Here is a 20,621-nt window from a genome sequence, read left to right on the forward strand (position 1 = left end):
TGCAATTCATGTGATCTCACAACATCAAGAAACTTTTGTATTAGCCTCTTAGTTTAACTTGATCGATGACACTGTTCCTCTTTTATTGAGCACTTGAGTTAAATTGTGCGTGGAACTTATTGTCTTTGAATTCTTGTACAGTACAACTCTGATGTCAGGTATCCACCTCAGGGAAGCCCCAAATTATTCCTGTTTCAAGGTTTTCAGTGGCTTGTGCTTTCTCAAACAGAGCAGACACCTAATGATTGTGTTCATTTCTAAAGATTGTGTTCTAAAGACCACAATCTTTAAAAGGTTGTAAAAGATTGTGTTCAATTCCATTTTGGAAGATGTGTATTGAGTTTACATAAGAAACATTTTTGACGAGAAATAATCTACTAACTCACTATGAAAGAAAAGATATCGCGTGCGTGTCTTGCTAAAGCATCGTTTCGGTAGTTTTGATTCGAAACCGTCAGCTGTCTCTATGGTTACAATCTTGCTGAGCCGGTTAATTCTTTTTTCGGCCAAATATAGTTCAAAAATATCGTGTAAATCATAGAGGGATGACAAAGAACTTTGTGCACCAATATCAGCAAAAAATTGGACTACAAATTCAGTCGACGACCACAGCTTTCACTGATTGGATCGCCGAGAACTTGAAGTCATCAACAAGCAGTTACCCAGACTTTGAATGATGTCCTCTAAAGCCCTTTCTGTGGTAAGTTCAGAATATATTTCGGATAATTAGTTTTCTTTAAACCAATTAATTTATTTTGAAGTTAGATCACTGATTTTAAATATTGTTTTCATTCTTTTTTTCCTTGTACAACAACCGCTTAAACTAATTGACCAATTTGCTAACCAGAAGTGTTAGTTAGGCTTGTCTAAAACTCAGTGAGAAGATATTATTGTAACTATTCCATGATAGCTCTAAATCAGAGGTCGTGAAGTTTATCTAATTTTTGAAGTTTGAACAAAGATCAACGCAATTGAGCAATTTCTGTCAAACGCTCTTACTGTTTCATCATTCCCTTTCTCATTGCATCATTCTCCATGAGCAAGAAAACATGTTTGAATCTTTAAATTGATTTGATGCCAAATGTTTAGCAATTAAGGTAGAGATAAACAGAAAAATTGTTTTAAATCAGTGTCTCTTGTTTATACACAAAAGTATTCCCACCTCAGAGATATATAATATATAAATGGAGTTAAGAGGCCTTGAATAAACCGAGGAGCAATTCTTGAGTTTTGCAACCGAAAATTGATGCCGAAAAAGTGTTAAACAAAACCAAAATGTGGCCGTTACTAGACTGACGTGTCTCACTCTCTTGACGGATGTAAAGTATGAAAGCTAATCCAACTATTCGCTGTGCACCAACCACAACCACTTTCCCTAAGATCTAATTTTAATTCAATTATTATCACAAACTGCAAAATACAGCAGCTCAACATTTAGCAAATCCACATGTTTTAACTTTTGTGTTTAATGAAAGTTATGACTAACGGAAGATAAGCTAATTTGCCTCCACCACTCAACCGGGCACACAAAGTGTTGATATCTGGGCGCCTTGGCCAGCCAAGCCACGAATATGCTAACAAGAGTTTATTATAATTACGATTGAAGGAAACTAAAGACATATTTATATTCCTTTTTTTCCCGAGCCCGCCCGCTGCGGATTATGAGCCTACTACTGCAGGCTGCCTGCCGTTTCTACCAATTTTGCTTCTTTAAAAAAAAAAAAAAACACAGCGATTTGATTTCTCATCTTACAAAATAAGAGATCCAATCGCTGTTTTTCCATCCTGATTGAGAAAGAAATCATTACATCTCCATATTTTTGCTCCGTTGAACCGACAATTGAGATGAATAGCTTCTTTCCAAACTTATACTCCAACATGAATCGTTCATCTACCAGACGAACTCCTGGACATACGTTGCGGCTGTTAAAGCTTCAAAAAAAATTATGATGAGTTCGATCAGTCTGTAACATAGCCGGTTTTGAGAAGTATCCCTAGTATCAACATGTCTTATCGATCGATCCTTTGGAAAAATGATCAAATTAAACAGACTTCGAGCAAGTAAGTAAGCACTGCTTCAATAACATGTATCACTTACAATCACTGTTATGTAACTTCACCTCCTGAACTCCTTTCACATGTTTTCCCTCTTTTAAAAGCAACCATAGAAATCTCACCATGAGGGGGGGAGGGGCTGTGCTGATTCAATATTCTGACCTTCTTTCATTCTGAGCCTTAAAACTTCAGAATTTGTTGGCAGCGTAAAAACTTCGGTTTCAACGCAAATTGGTTTTCGTGACTTAGTGCCTTACCAAAGAAAGAATATGCATATTTTGATGTCAGAAAATGAATCTTCCGCTTTTCCGTTTCAACTTTTTTGTCACTGCTGAGGACAACCGTAAGAGATCTAAATTTCTCTTTAAACATTATAATGGAGCGTAAATAATGTATGTAAATAATAACAAGTGCAGAGCAATAAACTTAAGACCCTTTTTATGATGAAGATATGATTTCTGACGCAGTCTTATTGATCATTTTAACAGCGAGATTAACTTAACCCAATCCTATGAGATAAAGGAGGTGAGAACAAACTCCTTCTCTAAAACTGATTCCAGGTTTCTTTATAAACTTTATCCAAACCAACTTTAATTAAAAAGGATTGGACAGATTTTATTTACTGAAGTGAAAAAGAACAAATGTTAAAGTACAGTAGTTGTACTTTAATAAACCTATTCCCTGATATTAAATATGACTAAGCACTATTTATCGAGCCAAGGTAAACAATGAGATAGCTTGATTTCAACAGTAAAGAAACAGTTTGTCGCAATACAACCTTAGCCTTATAACTAACAACTCCGGGACCTTTTAGAGCTATTACTGCTTCCTTGCTTCATTACTGTTGTTCTGTTCATTTTAAATTTCCAAAATATATGCAACTTGAATGTCTCGCTCCTCCCATAGCCAATAATCGCCGCATTTCCTGCGAAGAAGCCTCGCGGTGTAGGAGACCGCCCTGCAACGGACGTCGCAACCACTGCATGTGGCATTGGAGACTGTGTCTATGAAATCTATCACTGCGTACGTGAAAGGACATTTTCCAGAGTGAATCGACCTCTTCTTTCGGGATCCTTGGTCTTGAGTTGGAGGGTTGGACGGAGGAACGATCATATAACCACGTCGATGAATGAACCGAAGGATGTCATCCGAGGACGTTTTGTTTGAAACCATGCTAAGGCAAGTGGTAAGGCTGTTCCAATTTTGACTGCATGGCAAACTTCACACAGCGACACAGGAAGTCAGCAATACTAAAACCTGAATTTAAAGATGATATGGGAATGTAAACCGAGTTTAAAACCATGACCCTATCTAACAGAACGTTGAACTCTCAAAGAAACGTGTTAGTATTACTGCTATGCTTTTCTAATCAACCAGAAGGCTTCGGAAAATAAAATTTTAACGTCGCAATATTGTTTAAAACGACTCGTCCGCGATAAAGCGATTTCCAGGTAACTTGCGAGTTTCGAAAGTAGTTGGCGATTACTTTGATGTTGCTCTAATTCCCTTTTTGATTGGCTGTAGGAACTCATTTCATACTCAACAACTCACCTAAAGCACCAAACTAATTGTTTCTCTCGCCCTTGACACTAGCATTTTGAATTATCCATTGATTTCTTCCTCTCTCGAGTTGTAATTCCAATTGCTCTGGTTTCAGTTTTCTGTCGCTTTTTAAAAAGCTTTCTGTGTTTCAGGCTTGATGCTGGCTACATCGTACATTTAAGGCCGTGCTATCTCCACTTTTATACATTGTTGTTTAATCCTCTCTACTTATGCTCAACATCCAAAGGTGTACGCTTAATCAGGGTGCTTATGGAACAATATACAATTTTGTGATAGTGAAATAAGAGCCGTTTCAAGAACCATGCGTTTTGGAGGACGAGGACCCACCTGTCAATTATGGCCAGCAATGAAGATGTTCTAAATTGATTTTGGCCCAGAGAATCAAACGCGCTAAATCTGTTATTTTGCTTGACTGCATCTTTGTGTATTGCCAGAAAATTTGGATAGATAAAAATCAAAACGAAAAAATATACCTCGAATAAATCAGCTTCCATATCTAAACCATTGTAAAGAATTACGCCTGAACACAACTTACCGCAAGTTTGTACATCGGTGTATGTATTTCTTTTTTTGTTCGCAAAGACTTGCAAGGGACATCCGGCTAAGCTGGGCATTTCAAAGCTTATATAGCCTTAAGCTTCGAGGCACAGCTGAAAGGGCACTGTAACCAAATTGGAATTTTTCGATAAAATGATGCTATTTCTAAATCTAGGAAAGTTGTAATATTAAAGCTATAAGCACTCCGAGTCTATATGCCAATATTTAAATTTGGCGACCTTCAAAATATGTTTACAAGATATTCCTACAGTGATTGTTGTTCTTCAATTCTTTTACTGATCTTTATCTGCAAATATTACAAGATCAATACCAGTGAACCCCGAGTGGCCTGAACTGTTCAGGAACACAGAAATAAAGTGAAAGCCTAAACGTGCATGTACCTTGAATAGGTTTGATTCCTTGAGCCACATCTAAAGTATCACAAAACTTCTAAAGTAGATAAGAATGTCCGAGTATGTAGTTATTTTCCTTCTACCGTTACCGAACACTGATTTCCATTAGCTTGGGTATGTCAGTCTCTAAACCACAATAACAAACAACGCCTTGATGAAAAGTTTAATGATTCTGTATCAAATAACATAATTGTATCTGCTGCAGTGGCAGAGGCATTAATGCAAACGAACTCGATTTTCTGCGGGAGTCTCCTCACCTGTATCGATGTATCAAGCCATTTCTTCCCTGCCTTATTAATTTGTTGTGTTGAAGTGGCTACCAATGTAATCTCTCGACCCTAACCATTATTACAAGTTTCGTTTCAGAGGTGTTACACAGGCGGTATTCATGCATTCTGTGTTGAAGCTCAAGGCAAAATATAATATCTGATTCTCTCAACCGATATCACCACAAATTCTAACGATCTTAGCATCCATTCATTTTAGGAATAGCGAAGAAGAACTCAACCCTCCTCTTTCAGAGAAAGCAATATTAGATTTGTTTTTCTCATTGCATATTTTAAATCGTTTGAGTGCTCTGTCTCCCTCCAGAGAGTCACAACATTCTTATATTGATATGAATTCCCGAATAAAAAGAGTTTAAAAATACATCCTCCATAAATTTCCTCAGCAAACAAAGCATAGAATAATTAATTCAGTTTAAATTTAAGTCATTGTAAGTTGATGTCGTTAATTTAGGTCAAGAGTTTTCCCCTTTGAACCAAAAACAAACCGAACGTTGGGAACGTCAATTATCGAGCTTGGCATGTTTACAAATCTTTGTTTAGTTCTTCCGTTGCTACTGGCTCGCTCGCTTGTTCTGAAATTTCCCTTTCAATTAACAAAAAGAAAAAGCTAAAGTGACGCCCGGAAAATGGTAGGACATTGTACAAATTGGCAGATGGCGTGACCGTTTCAGCTGAGCTTTGTGTTTTGTACTCTGATAAACACACCCAACCAACCAATGATAGTGCGTGTTATATCCGAACTTTATAATAAACTCAAGTAAATCGAAGCTAAAAAATAAAATGCAAAAAATTTGGAAAGACCGAAAAAATATACACAGGTGAACAATTTGACATCAACTTAGTTTAAATTGCATTTAAATAACTGATAAGCATGCACTATGTTTGTTATGTAAATAACTGAATCGTTGATAAAGACTGAAAAATTTTTGGTAAACAATTCATGGATATGAAAGAATACTGAAACTTTCTGAAAAGCGATGAAACCCTTTCCCTGAAGACATATATATCGATACATCTGTCACTATAATTATTTTGAACTGTGGAAAGGGAATAAGGGAAAGTACCACAATTTATGTTGGAAGGAATATTAACAATCAGGCTACAGTGGGCCGTACTTGAAGCTAAGAAAAATTACAATTGACACTAGCCAACGCAGGTTATGTTAGCTGGAAATGGCACGTTTAAATTCTTCGATGGCTGAGAAATAGAGATTTCATAAAGCTACCTCTCACCTTCCTTATTTCATAGAGTTCACATAAAAAATAATTACATCTACAATATCTTTTTATAGCTATGAACTGAAACAGAATTATTGCCACACTATCTATCAACCATTTACATCTGAACTGTCTTTTTATTTTTTTTATTATCAAAATAAGTTAATTGAAATGAGTAAGCTTATGATCCTATTTCTCAGAGCCCATAACAACATATAAACTCGACCTTGCTTGTCAGATATCAAATGGCTTCACTGTGGATTTGTTAATTTACTACCATAAAGAGAAACGCACAAAACTGCTGTTTTTTGTTTTTTTTGTTTTTGTTTTTGCTAATAAGGGAAAGTTATGTACTTTCTTGTTCCATTTCAAATAATGAAAGCAAAGGTTATTTGAAGTTGGGACAATATCAGCTCGATAGTTATGATTATATTTGTCTGTGGCAGCACATTAATGTTGCCTATGTCTGGCAAATCTATTGTCGGAAACTCAGTCATCTTTGACTGAATGGAGAAATAATATTGGTGGCTATATCAATTTACAACTGTCTACAATACATGGATGAAATGTCTGGTTATACCAATTCATTACAGTCAGGTGTCATTTCAAAGCCCGGGTTTTAACAGGATATAAAGCCTGAAAATGCGCTCTCTCCGAATACTTGGTGCCTACACAGGTACACTGAAAGTGTCCATAGCATCGATATCTTAATGATAAATATTTATATCTCAGTATAGTATTAAAAGGTTACCATTCGGCCAAGCTTCAAAAGACTTAGATGTCACAGGCAAGTCCTTGCGAAGAAATGTACACACCTGTGGTAGGTTTTGATCAAGTTGTACCTAAACTAATCCTAAGCTACTGTTCTCATCTGAAACCTAAAGCCATCTGTTCATTTTCATTGTTCACCATCTGTAAAATTAGGTAAAGTTTTAGATAGCGTTTAAAAGGGCACAGTTTTTAAAGGACATGGTGCTGTTCAACTTCTTGGAAAATTCATTTAAATTTCCTTGGCCAGCTCTTCCTTGTGTATCGAAGTAACTTTCACGAATTTGCATGCATCCTAATTAATGGTGCACTTTAAAAATTAGATTTCTAGAGGATGAAGAGAAATTCGAAAAAGATTATAAGGAGATATAACACCGCCCTGCGTGTAGTCTGCAGTCTTGTAAATCCTTAGATAGCGTCCGAAATTTAAAACCAAAGTAATAACAACAGCCATGAAACACACGGGAAAAATAAAAGAGGGTAAATAAATGATCAAATGAACGTCATAAAATCATGCTACTTGTGTCAAGCACAGGAGATCGGATCTCTATTAATTCAGTTTTGCACATGAATTTTAGTAGTAGTGTGGATTCTTGCAGCAAATAACAAGCGGATTAAAGCAACAACGGTGTAATCGCGTCTTTTTCGACTTGCAATCTATTAAAATCGCTTCGCCGCTAGCAAATCTTTGGGTGGTCAGTATTACAATGTCATTTTCCCTCTGAAACATTCTGATTGATTTTTAAATTTAAAAAGAGAATAACTCAGATATCAACAAGTTCCTTCCAGAGTTACGCATTCTGCTAAATAGTATCATTGTTGTAAACTCACTTTCAAACAACATGATTATCGTTTTTGAATTTTAGGTTTTCTTATTGCTGATTTCCTGCCTCGCAGTATGTAGTCTGCCATGCCGTCAAAATTGGAGCGGGCTATCAACTTGCCTTGACTTGGGTACCAATAAAACATCCTCAGATGACATCCTTCAGTTCATCCACCGTAATGGTTACATGATTGTTCCTCAGTCGAATCCTCCAACTCAAGGCAAAGGTTCCAATACGAAAAGGTCGATTTTGTCCGGAAAATGTCCCTTTACGTACACCTTGACAGATTTAGTTGACACGGTGCCGAGGGTTTTGGGCCATGCCACTTGCAGTGGTTGCGACGTCCGTTGCAAGCCTGTCCTCTACACATTGAAGGTACTTCGGAGAAAGTGCAGCGATTATTGGCTGTGGGAGGAACACGACATTCAAGTTGCTTATATTTTGGAGATTTAGATTGCGCGGATCAGTTGTAAACAAGTAAGGCAGCAAAGATAAATCGCTGAACAGTTAATTGTAAGACTAAAACTATCTTAAGAGATATTGTTTCGAAATTGTTGAAGCAATAAATATGATCCTCAGTTTACAATGGCTAGATTACGAGTGCCACAAAGATATTATTAACCAGAAAAAGGTCTGAGTTTCGCCATTAACGCTTTTTGGTATATAGATGTAAAAACATTTATGGATACAGCTAGTTTTGCTTTTGTGTTTGGTTTAGTAGTTGCTTATTGTAAAGGTCTCGGGTAAACTTGAATAAAATCAGAGATGATTGTTGCGAAAAGGCATCGTTTCAAAACACCTTTTATCAATATCCCACCTTTGCTATCAACATTTTTTATTCTGGTTTTAAGACTGTAATTTTCTCTGTGCTACATGTTTATATAACTCGTGTTACTGGTTAAAAGGTTGCTTTCGGCTAACTGATCTCTTTCGGGTGCTATCAGCTCACAAAAATAGAAATGTTTCAAGTATCATTTAATCAAGATGGAAATGTTCTTCTCCTGAATATTAAGCACGGCAATTTATTCTCCCATTACTATACCATTTTAATAAATAAGGTCACGATGACGCGCGAAATATGCCAAGGTATTACACTGATCATGAAGAACAGGGCAAAAAACAGGGCAAAAATACGGAGCAACAAAATGGCCTCACTGAAGGATGCAAGACTTTGTTGTTGTTGTTGTTGTTTTTTTGGTTTTTTAAGCTTGACTTTCGAAGAAATGAACTTTGAGCACGACACTTATTTTAACTGGTCACAATGAACACTTTTATAGTTTCGTTCGCGTTGTTTTCGTCTTTTAGCGTACTCATTATGCAATCGATACGATGCACAAGGCCATAGGATGTATTTCGCAAACTAAAATTAAATAATCAGTTTTATCCTCGCTCATTCATTAATTGTTTGTTCCTTCTCTCCGCCTCTTCCTTCCAAGCTGTGGGCTTAGAAGTCAATCATATCACGGATAACGTCAGTCGTGCCAAGACCTTACTGGAAGTGTTTTGATCTCGACGCATATGACGTTAAAAAAATTTAATAATCACGGTAATACCTTCAAGTTATTTTCCTCTTTATTTTCCTTCCTCGGGGAGAACTTTTGTAAATAATCTATTGATTTTACCATGAATCATGCTATAACTTTTATAAGCACAAGTCCCCAAGAAGTACAAAAGCATTGAAACTCAAGGAAAAGAAATATCAAGGGCGAAACTGGGAAAGAAGGATTTAAGGACGAAGTACCGCTTGTTTCCTTGAATACGGAGCCATTGAAGGTCCGAGAAAACTGCCTAATATATACTATTCTATTTCGGGAGTTCTCAAGCAATATTGTGCTTGAGGCTGATTTTCAAAAGACAATAGGTTGACTTCTTAAAGAACTATAGATGACCAGCGCCTAAAACATTAAAACATACTTCAAGGCTTTTACCACTGTTATTTCTTTCGCGGCTTATAAAGAAAATCATAGTTTATAACAAGCTGTATCTTACGCGCATTTGATTGGTTCTTACTTATTATCTATTGGAAGAGAGACGCGTAGATGACGTCACAATTTAAAAAAATTTTCGCTTATTCGTTATCTCATAAAACAAATAGATTCCATGTTGCCGTGCGTCTGTCCAGTAATTGATCAAAAAAGACGTTTAAATGTGACATGGCTTTTGTGAAGTGCTATCACTTCTTCCTTAGTGCCTGGTTGCTGAAAACAAGAAGTAGATGCTGGGGATATAACTTCACAAACATTTTTTACAGGAATTCGTTCGAGCTTTAAGGGGAAAAAAAACCAGGCATGTACTATGAATTAATTAAGTCAGCATACATAACTGCTATGCAAGTGAGAATACTTCTTGAAACATCAAGGGGAATATTGGTGCTTCCAAAGTCTCTATGATTTTTAATTGTGTTTGTTTCACTCTCTGGCTTGGCGAGACGGTCATATTCTTATCCTCAGTAATTTATCAAACTGGTTAGTCCAACAGAAATATCTCACAAGTCGGCACGTTGAACTGTAAACGGCATCAAGTGACACGTTGGTAGAGATGTAATTAAATCATTTTCAGTAGTGGAAGTTAAAGAAAGAAAGCAAAGTAAGGAACAAAAACATGTAGCAAGCTTAAGTAAAACGGAAATTATGTTCAGTCATTCATTCTCGTGTGTATAACGACCCCAAACTATTGCCAGTTCCTCGCGCGATCGAAAGAAGGGGACAAAAATATCAAACTCGCTTCCAAGTCAAGTGAAATTGTGATTTTTACATTACTTTGAAATAGTCTTGATGAAGTATGTAAGAAGTACTGAAACTCCTTATTTGGATAAAATATTTATTGATAACCTCATAATTAAGGTCGCTGTCGTCGTTCTGATTTTAAGTATTAAGTTAATTGTTTCAAGTTGAACTCATGCTCATAAATAGGGTAGATATTCCTAAAATCAAAGCAAAACTAGCATAGAAGAGCGACATTTCTCTCAGAGGAGTTCCAAAGTCCAAGATCAACAAATGGTCAAGCAATCGGTTATCACTGCGAGCTAAATTTGTCATATCTGTTTTGTTTTGCATTGTTTCTCCAAAGAAACTGAAATTCGATCTATCTATCTCCATTTTTCTATTGGCGTTACACGTGAGTTGCACTTTACAAATACCTGCAGGATATATAATTTCTTCAGTTCGCTTACATAAGGGAAAGGAAGACATTCCAGAGGAGAGGAATTTGACTGCGCAAAAAGATGTTATCAGTCGCGCAAAAGCAGGAAAGGAACTTATCAGTAGCTGATTATCAGTGACCCTGGAAGAAGATGCCCCCCTCAAATTAAAAAAAGACTCCGAGATTCGTTCCCCGGGAAAAGAAAAAAATTCATCGCTTTATTTACAATTATTCTTTCGTGATTGCGCGCCGCATAAAAGGTTAAGGTTTGAAAAAGAGAACGAGGATGATGACCTTTTCAAATAGCACACTCAATCCATACCCTACGATTCATTTAAATCATAGATTCTATGGTAGCAGAAATGTAATTATCATTAAATATCTATCTTTAAGACCAAAAATTATTGACAACGATTGAACAGTAAGGGCACCCTCTCATGATAACATTCAGCATGAAAATGTGTGATATGGCAGATATCCGGATAATTTTCCCTTTTAAAACTAAACCAAGCCCTGAAGGAGTTTTCAAATCTTGTTGTTTAATCAAGAATCATTGCTTTGCATATTTTTAAGCTTTTGAAGTTATGGATCTGTGGTCAATTTAGTTTCTTATCTGTCAGCGTATAACATAAACCAAATTTTGGGTAACTTGGATTTTACACCTCAATGGTATAGAGCGTTTTTTTTTTTAACTTTTGGGGTTGGAAAGTAGATACTATTCACTTCAGAAAAATATCGAACCTGGATTTAAAAAACATTAATGCAATTCGACCTATCGAGATCAACCAAAAGTTGCCGAATGTGAAGGCCATTTTTGTTTTTCTGTTTTGTAAGGAGTTCAGGGAAGGGGGCGGACGAAGAAAGAACAACTTCCTGTCGCTTATTCATTTATCATACCATTTATGCTAATCCATTAAAAGCTCTTAAAAGGAAATGCACAATGTTTTCTTTCTTTAAAAAATGGTTTCAACAACAAAACGAATTTACAACAGAATTCAAAAGCACGGAAATAAACAAGATCAAAAATGTTTGTCCAAATTTTAAGTATCCGTGAGTAGAAAAAAGATAATTCCTACAAGAAAACTAGCTGTTGTTATTGTGAGTGGATCTTGACCGTCATCAAGTCAAGTTGGAAGCAAAAAAATTGTAAAAAAGTTGTAAATAAAATTTGCTTTGCTCTTGTTCCGATAGTCAATTATGCTAATACAATCATTCGCCCAAGGCCCAATGAATGTTGTTGAATATTCCCAATTATTGTATTTCAACAAAATTAACTCCACCTTCGGCGAATAATTGTTAATGAATTGACCAAGTTTGCTGTCTATTAATACCGCAACCTAAATTGCTCATTATGCCTTGGGTTTTCCTTACCATCTTTCCCACTATTACCACACATATTATTGTTATTATCGCCAATGGAGACTACGCAATAACCTTTTCCGTTGCCCTTGAGAACGAGTCTACGAGGTTCGAACGCTGAAACCGCAAATGTCTCATCCTGAGAACAAAAGATTCAACATGCATTCTTCATTTGTTGACAGAGATAACACCACTACAATCTTTCTGTTCTGTTCTGTTGGTTTTTTTTTCTTTTCATTTACTAATCTAGAGGCGACTTTTTGAGCTAACACTTTGTATTGTGATTAATTTTTTCGGAGTTTGGTGAGGAACACGAATTAAAACGCCTTCCAGTTAGCCTCTAAAATTGAAAGAACCTTTTCCTTACGAGGAAGCGGATTTGTAAATTTCATCGTGTGAATACAGCATTGAGTTTCGTCAGTTATCACAGCATGTGACGAGTTTCGGAACGGTAGAGGATGAGTTTTATTTCGAAGTAAATGGGAAAACTCCTGTGTGCCGGATTGCAGAAAGTCGAGTGGTAGAATGATAAAACTGTTGCTCTAATAACTACTGAAACATGTAACATCACCTACCACATGAACTTTTGAGTAAACTTTGAAGCTCTCTAAGGCAGGTTATAAATGTTTGATATACTGCTGGTGCACAATTTTCTCATGGTTTCTGTAGTCTTGTTGGAGAAGGATACTTTTGACAATAACTCTACCAAAAATTTTGGAAATTAGGAAAAATTTAAACTAGATCAATTTGGAGTGCTTCAGCACTCATCATTATGACCCCCCCCCCCTTCCTGATATCCAATAAATTTGAGTGACATCATTTACTACTCCTCTGTCTGTAACCCCACATGAGTTCGTTCCCAGTTTTTTAAAAATATCTAAAGATCTAAAAACAGGAAGTGTTTTGTTAATATTCTACTTGTCGTTTTTTGCTCTTCTGCCAGAAAAAGAAAGTTTTCAAAGTAAACGACTTCATCTCAGCCTAAATTTAAGTTTCAGTCCATAAAAAACTGTCGCCCTTCGATGTGAGAATCAAAGGTTACTACTACAATATTCTACATCATATCTCACAAGTCAGTGCCAACATAATAACTGAAGGAGTGCCCCCCGTCGGTTTCAGTGTAAACAAGAAACTGTTTATCATGTAGGTATGAACTCTTTTTTTTTCAGCTTTAAAAGTCCCTTAAGGTATGATCTATACTACGTTTAATGTGGAATAACATCTTTGCGACACCTATCCATTCCATTACTTAAGAAAACCATGCACGGGCTAATTTTTATATATAATATCAATTAAAATGGGGTGATGTTAAACAATAAAAACACAATTTGGAGCTCACCACTTCCGCATTTTCTGTGTTCCTAAAATATCAATCAATAAAAATATACTTTTGCAAGAAAAGGGAAATTCAAGAACAAAAGGATACAGTTAAAATTCATAACTGATCTTTATAGTAGTTCAGTTTCAATGACTTAATTTTGCTGTGTTCTTAAAGTAACCGGAAAATAAAGTTCTATATTCGTCCAAACGTTTCAATTAGACATGAACCGTCATAAGCCTATGAAGCACAACCTAAAAGAAGATATTTTAAGTCCATTTTCGAGCGTATATAAGGGCATGGATTGATGAGTAGAGTCCACATCAAAATCCGCCAGAGGTTAGCAAAAGGACACTTATATTTAAGAAGAACCCAAAGAGGGACAAAATGGTCTGCTATCCAAACCAAGTAAGGCTTTTTGTTATTTTTGTTTCTTTTTAACTCAGATGCTTTTAGTTTACCTAGCTTCAGTTACTTCCCAAATAAGGGCAAACACGCTGACATTACTTTGGATTTGTGGAGAGGTTTTACCGCAAAAATGTATGCTCGCCGAGGTAGAGGATTTTTTTTTTATTGAAAACAGTTTAATCTTGACGCGATTAATCCTGACCCTTAGAAGAGAAGTGCATGAGCCGAAATATAACGAGATGTCATACATTTCATATCGAGTTGATCTTCTTCCTTCCCAATTTTGTTTTTCTGAACAGATTTCTACTTTTTGTCTGTTTCTGTTTTCCTTCCCTGATTCATGCTCGCCTGCGGTGAAATAGACTCTTCGTAATCACTCAACACTACACAGGGCTATAAATTACAAATTTAATCTTATTGTGTCTTCTTCGTGTTGTACTCTAGGTCCAAGCTTTTACACTCGCTATGACAATCGCTCTTCTACTTTGTACCTTTAACTACGGTGACGCCAGACCACAGTTGAGTCCAGTACCTTCTATGTCGACTGTAAGTGGAAGCGTCACTTGTGGAGCAATAGAGGCACAAATCCTGTCACAAACACCCTTATCAGTAGCTAACTCGTGTACTAAGAAGATCAGGGCTGTTCGTGTCTGCAACACACTTGTAGTGCACCATGAATGCAAAAGAAATCTTCATTGTTCACGGCCGACGACTGTAGCTTACGACTTCAGTTGCTTAAAACCGAATCTGTCTTGCGGGTTTCCTATCAGCTGTTGCGACACAAATCGATCAAGACAAAGTCCTAGAAAATGATTACTTTGCTCCTTATTATGGATATAACTTGGAAAGTTTTTGGGTGACTAGAAGCATAATACGCTATAATATGGTAGAAAAGAAAATTAAAATGTAAGATGTATGAAGTTTAGGCTTAACACTAAATGTGAGAATCTGTTCAGATCGATTATTCAATGCAAATAAATATTTAAACCTTCATTTGAATGTAAAACGTTTTTTTCTGGTCACTATTTGTAACCCATTTTTCGTAGGTTTCTCGATAGTCAGTTCTGTCCTTCATAAGTAGAGGCAATTCCTGACGTCCATTAGATATTTGCTTAACAATTTCTCTACCACCAGTAACAAGAAGAGTTTTCATCAAATTCCAAGTCATTTATTATCAATACTACATCTTTAAGGCGCAAAAAAGTTCAAAGTCCGGCTAAACAGTGCAAGCAATTGTCAGTATGGTTTGTTTCATCCTTGCACTGAATTGACTCTCTTTGTATAGGTAATCACATGATTTCGAGCGCAATTTGGAATAAATAAGCACGAGTAAAATTTTTAAAGACTAACAAAATTGCACGAGCCCGTAGGGCGAGTGCAATTTGTGGTCTTTTATCATAATTAAACATAAGCAAAGCGCGCGCATCAAGTGCAAAAAATAATTTTATTCAAACCATGCGTTCGGTCAAAACAACCGCGTAGGATCAAAACAATAATAGGCAATGATATCTTCATATCTTTGAGGTGCAAGGAAGTTCAAAGTCCGACTAAACAGTTCAAGGAATAGTTCAGTCTGTGTCCGAAGCACTTGCGATGAAATGGAATCGTCGTTTCCGAGGTTTAACTATGACTGTTTTTAATTTCGGCGTTGGATCGCTCGAGCAAAGTGATAAGCTGGGTCGGCTCGTAATTTTCGATTTCCTTGGCTATTCCCTTCTCTAAACACCACTTTTTCCAAACTAAACCAAAAAGCAGTGCTTTTTATAGTGTTTTCGTTGTTTAAGCTGTTTCTCAGCTGCGGTGGCGAAAGAAAACCTACTTAAAACGCCGGCCATTGTTTCGCTCGCAAATTTTCAAATTTTCAAATTTTGTTGCGACATCCAAGGCTCGCATTTGATTGGCTATCTGTCAATTTCTTTGATTGTTGACCAATCAGAATGTCTGATTTGTTTCTTTCTTTGCACTGAATTAACCCCCTTCTGCACTGAATTAACTCTCTTCTGCACTGAATTACCTGAAAACTGCATTTATCTTAACCAATCAGAACAGAGTAATTTTTCCATGTATATTATTATGCAAGGAATTGTTCTGTCTGGTTTGTTACTTCTTTGCACTGAATTGACCCTCGTATGCATGGAATTATCTGAAAACTACATTTGTCTTAACCAATCAGAACTGAGTAATTTTTCCATGTATATTATTAATCACCTAATGAGATACATGAAAAAAATTACGCAACGAAGCCCCATCGCAGTGACAAGAAGCTCAAATTATTTTTATTTGGAACATTTCAGTACGTTGTCCTTTTCGATATTTCCTATGTTAGCGCAATTAGCAGAGAAAGAATGACAAATATATTTGCAAAGTAAGTTCTATACAACGATATTTGCTTCACAATGCACCGACCCCAAGAAGAGCAAAACAGAAATTTAAGCCCATGATTTAATGAATGAAGAAGGCAGATGAAAGGAAAGGAAAAGTGAGAAAAAAGATATCAATTACAATACCCACTTGTTCTGAGTGAGCGAATTTACCATTCTTTTTGGGAAACGTTAGAAGTAATCTTTATGCACTGAATTAAATTTTGTGTTTCGAAATTTGATCTGTCAGCGTATACGCACTACAATAAAATTGTGATTAGAGAATATACGCGTTAAAATCTTTTTTTACATTTAACAAAGATTCTTTGATTATTAGGAATTTTATATTCAAATAGTACAAAGTTACATATGTGTCCTCAGTTCTATATACTCATTTATAATAAAGTTCGGATATAACGCGCGCTGTCGTTGGTTGAAAGAGCGTGCTCTATGAGAGTATAGAGCATAGAACTGAGCTAAAGCTGTCACGCCATCTGCCAAATTGTACTATGTTCGACCTTTTCTGGGACTTCTTTTTAGCTTTTTTCCGATAATTGAAAGTGAAATTTCGGAACAAGCGAGCCGGCAAGTAGTAACAGAAGAACCAAAGAAAGGTTTGTAAACACACCAGGCGCCGTTATTTACGTTATTAAAACGTGGGCAGATACGAAAATCCTCAAAGGAAAAACAAAATAGACATTCCGAGTTTTAAAGATTTTCACGCTCAGTTAGATTGCAAGCTTACGTACTGTAATGAAAATCAAACACAGTCAACACTCGTATAGTCTATAGAGTTCAGAGTTCAAAAAGAAAACAGAACAAAACAGAAATGATGAAAAATATAACCAAACTGGCATAATTGTTAAAATTCATACTAATCATGACGGTGTCTGAGCAAATATGATCATGCTGAAGTCCATCGCGGCTCACTTATCATGCCGATCTCCGGTCATCACAGTAAAGCAAGCCTCAGAAACTACATCGGCCGGCCTTCGAGTGAAAAAATAAGTGCTCGCTCTGATATCCTTTCCAACGTGTTGAGTGGAAAGTCACTTCAGTCACTGCGGCCGAGTTTTGCGGCGCTGTCATCCCGAGCGATCTTCATGTTCCGGCGAATTCGGCTTTCGTTCATTTAAAAAACACTCGCCTTGAACAGTTTGTTTCTACCTTGTCATGTGAAAAAACCCGCGTGTTTTTATCAGCCATAATTCGGCTGAAGTTCACTGAACATTTCACTTCAAGATTCTGATTTAAAAACTTCAGGCAAAAGCGTTAAATTCGACCTGCCGAATTATTTTAGTTTGTAAACTATCGCAGAGTGTGAACTTTGATGGTTTTTGAACTTTGATGGTCTGACACTTTTGACAGGTTTTGTCTTGTACAGCCAATCAGATTATTTGAACCATTCTAACAGGGATTCTGATTGGCTTATTGTAGCGTGCTCTATGAGAGTATAGAGCATGCTGACGACACTGTTCTTCGCTTTGGAAATAAAGTTTGTTTTGAAAATTGAAAGTAATACATGGGGAATTTAACGGATTCTTTATTATAAAACAAATAGAGAAGCCTTGACTGTGCTCTGTTCTGTTATAAAGCACTTAGGAAGCGGCTAGAGCACTCAAGAAGTGGGAAGAAACACTCGACTACGTCTCGTGTTTCTCCCTACACTTCTTTCGTGCTCTAGCCGCTTCCTGCGTGCTTTATAACAGAACAGAGCACAGTCAAGGCTTCTCTATTTGTTAAATATCTGTCAATCAGGATTATTTTGAGGCATGATTATTTTCAAGCATTTTAGGCTTTCACAGGTTTACCACACATTTGTTCCCTTGAATACAATGTAAGGAAAAACCTTCTGACAATTAAACTCGCTCTCCCACTTTAACCTTGCTAGTATATTTTTCCTGGACTATCGACTTCATGGGTTAATCAGCATCCATGAAGGTGGTATGTGCTTAAAGCAGTCCACTTGAAATCAAGAGAAACTGAATAAATAAAACTTCACAACCATGAAGTATTGCAAAATCTATTTCTTAAACACATGTCGATCCTGGCCACTAATACGTTTTCTAGTAAAGTGTTTTAAAACGCACATTTCATCCGCTTAATTAACAACAATCATAGGTAAACTTGCATGTCAGAGCTTGATGAAAGCAATTTGAAAAGTCGATGGCGACGTTTTTCCCTCGACAATTTTTCTTAAAAACACGATGGCTTACAGGTGTGTTACAGACTCTCACAGCTCTTATACTTTCAGTGCAAGAGTTTGACACGTCCAGCTGCAGGGTTGTTTGAGTGTTGATGAATGCTTCGATTGTTCTTCAAGTTACATTTTCTCGTTCAGATTGCAATGAACTTTGAGGTCTGGCGTCAATATTTCCAATGGTACCAGAGAATAGAATCAACAACAGAGTAAGAGTAAACAGTGAACGAAGGCGTATGTGGTGCAAAGATTGGTTAGTGTCTTGATGAATCTGGAATCAGCACAGTCCTGAATAAAACTGAGCTGGAGACTGAATCCGCTCAAAAAGTGACCAGGTCACCCTATTTCATCATAACCTTACCACCAGCCTATTTGAAAGAAAATTTCCTTACTCTAAAATAAAAACATATTTGAAACGACGTGGTGCAAGTGCACTAAGCAGGAGGTATTCTGAAAGTCTGGATATTTGTTTTTTTTATAAATTCCTTTTGGTGTTTCCTGTGTTTCTTTCGAATTCTTTCATTAAAGATTGTCCTTCAGGTGTTGAAAATTTGAGAGGGTTCCTTAACCTTTCGCAATTTTCCTATGAGGTCCTATGTACTTAATGCAATAGGTTACAATTACAAATCAAAACATTTAAATATATGATGCATACCACAAAAATGACAGCAACTTGTTGCGAAACTTTTTTAATTAAAGAAAAAGGACGATTGGAAAAATGGATCATATAATAGGTTGAAAATAACCAAACCGTTCTGAGAAACCTTAAAATAAACAAACAAAAAAACAGAATGAATCATTAACTAAGTTTCAACGAAGATACAATGTTTTTCTCAGATAGTGATTGATTCTCAAAACTTAAAGATTAAAAAAGAGTACCATTCTCACCATGTTAACGTGTTTTAACTTTTTAACTTCTTGGATACAATGTCTACGATATTCTTCTCGAATACTGTCAGCTTTCACGCATGATTCACGTCTAAATACTACTGCTTATATACCCTTCAAAATTAAAAATATACAAAAACCTCCTGCAGTGCTCTTAGGTTCATTATGCCATAGCGAACTATTTAGACCACCCGCTATTCCGAACTTTTTTTTTCCTGAAAGGGTTCGATTCAGTCAGTTTCAACTGCTGAATCAAACGTTCCGCTTAAAAACAAATATTTAATGCTCATTTTTCATTAAGTAATTGAGATAAAATCCCTGTGTCTAAAAGTTCCCAAAGGATTTTTCCTTTCTCTGTTTGGGCGAAACACGTTTTATGTCACTCACGGATAGCCTTCAAAATAATAAAGAGCTATACGCATGGGGAAGTGGATATATGAGGTTATTGCCTCCTCGGTAGATATGGCTCGCAGCTGTGTATACAGATTGCCTGACGTCACCGATCTATGAAAACAGGGGAAAGGGGGGTTTCGGAACGGTAGTAGAAAACTAAGAAGGAGTAATTTCTCGTGTACTGGATCGCAGACAGCTGCCGGTAGAATTATGAAGTTTTCACACCTAAAGCATGCCACATCACTTAACACATGGGCTGAAAAATAAATTCTAAAGCTTTTGAATACCTGTAGCCACGTGACGTTTCGGTTACCTGCCCTACAACTTTATACAAAAAAAATTATGACAAAGAGTCGGTGACGCCATTTACTACTTCTCGATTCGTCTTAACCTGGTTGCAAATCGCGTTTTTTGTTTCGATTTTGATATAAATAAAGATCATTGTAGCAGGAAGTGTTTTACATCGTCAAATCGATTCACGAACTAGTTCCGAAAGACACCGGTTAATCGCATATATACTATCGAGATGGAGACCTTCCCGGTTTCAGCGTAAGAAAATATTGTCTTTACTCTAGGTCTAGATTCGTTCTGTCAACTTTAAAATTCCCCTTTTCCATTACTGAGGACAACCATGCATGGTTTAATTGTTAAATGGCAAAACAGGCTGGATAATGATAAGAATAAAGCGATGTTGTAAGTGTTTAATCAATACCTGCATAGGAAGAACCCAATTTTCAATTAACTTCTTCCGCAACTTTTCTGTTTCTAAATTGGTTAACAATTGACGAAGGAAAATAGAAACATTGAAAAGGCAAATGAGTGTGGTAACTGATTGTTATAATTGGTCAATTCCTTTTTTATAACTTTGTTGTATTCTGAAAGGAAGCCGA

The 20,621-nt window shown here is 36.5% G+C and overlaps 2 protein-coding genes across 2 annotated transcripts; both read left to right on the plus strand.

The window, feature by feature from the left end:
* Positions 1–6,877: 6,877 nt before the first annotated feature.
* Positions 6,878–8,117, plus strand: LOC149046660 (uncharacterized). Its single transcript, XM_089202621.1, has 2 exons — positions 6,878–6,892; positions 7,707–8,117. The coding sequence occupies exons 1-2, from the start codon at positions 6,878–6,880 to the stop codon at positions 8,115–8,117; spliced, it is 426 nt and encodes a 141-aa protein (XP_089058747.1).
* A 5,691-nt stretch (positions 8,118–13,808) lies between these two features.
* Positions 13,809–14,896, plus strand: LOC149046661 (uncharacterized). Its single transcript, XM_089205433.1, has 2 exons — positions 13,809–13,890; positions 14,335–14,896. The coding sequence occupies exons 1-2, from the start codon at positions 13,870–13,872 to the stop codon at positions 14,701–14,703; spliced, it is 390 nt and encodes a 129-aa protein (XP_089061559.1). The 5' UTR covers positions 13,809–13,869; the 3' UTR covers positions 14,704–14,896.
* The last annotated feature ends 5,725 nt before the right edge of the window (positions 14,897–20,621 follow it).

The sequence above is a fragment of the Pocillopora damicornis genome, chromosome 4 (assembly GCF_964200805.1).
Source record: "Pocillopora damicornis chromosome 4, jaPocDami1.2, whole genome shotgun sequence".
Lineage (NCBI taxonomy): Eukaryota > Metazoa > Cnidaria > Anthozoa > Scleractinia > Pocilloporidae > Pocillopora > Pocillopora damicornis.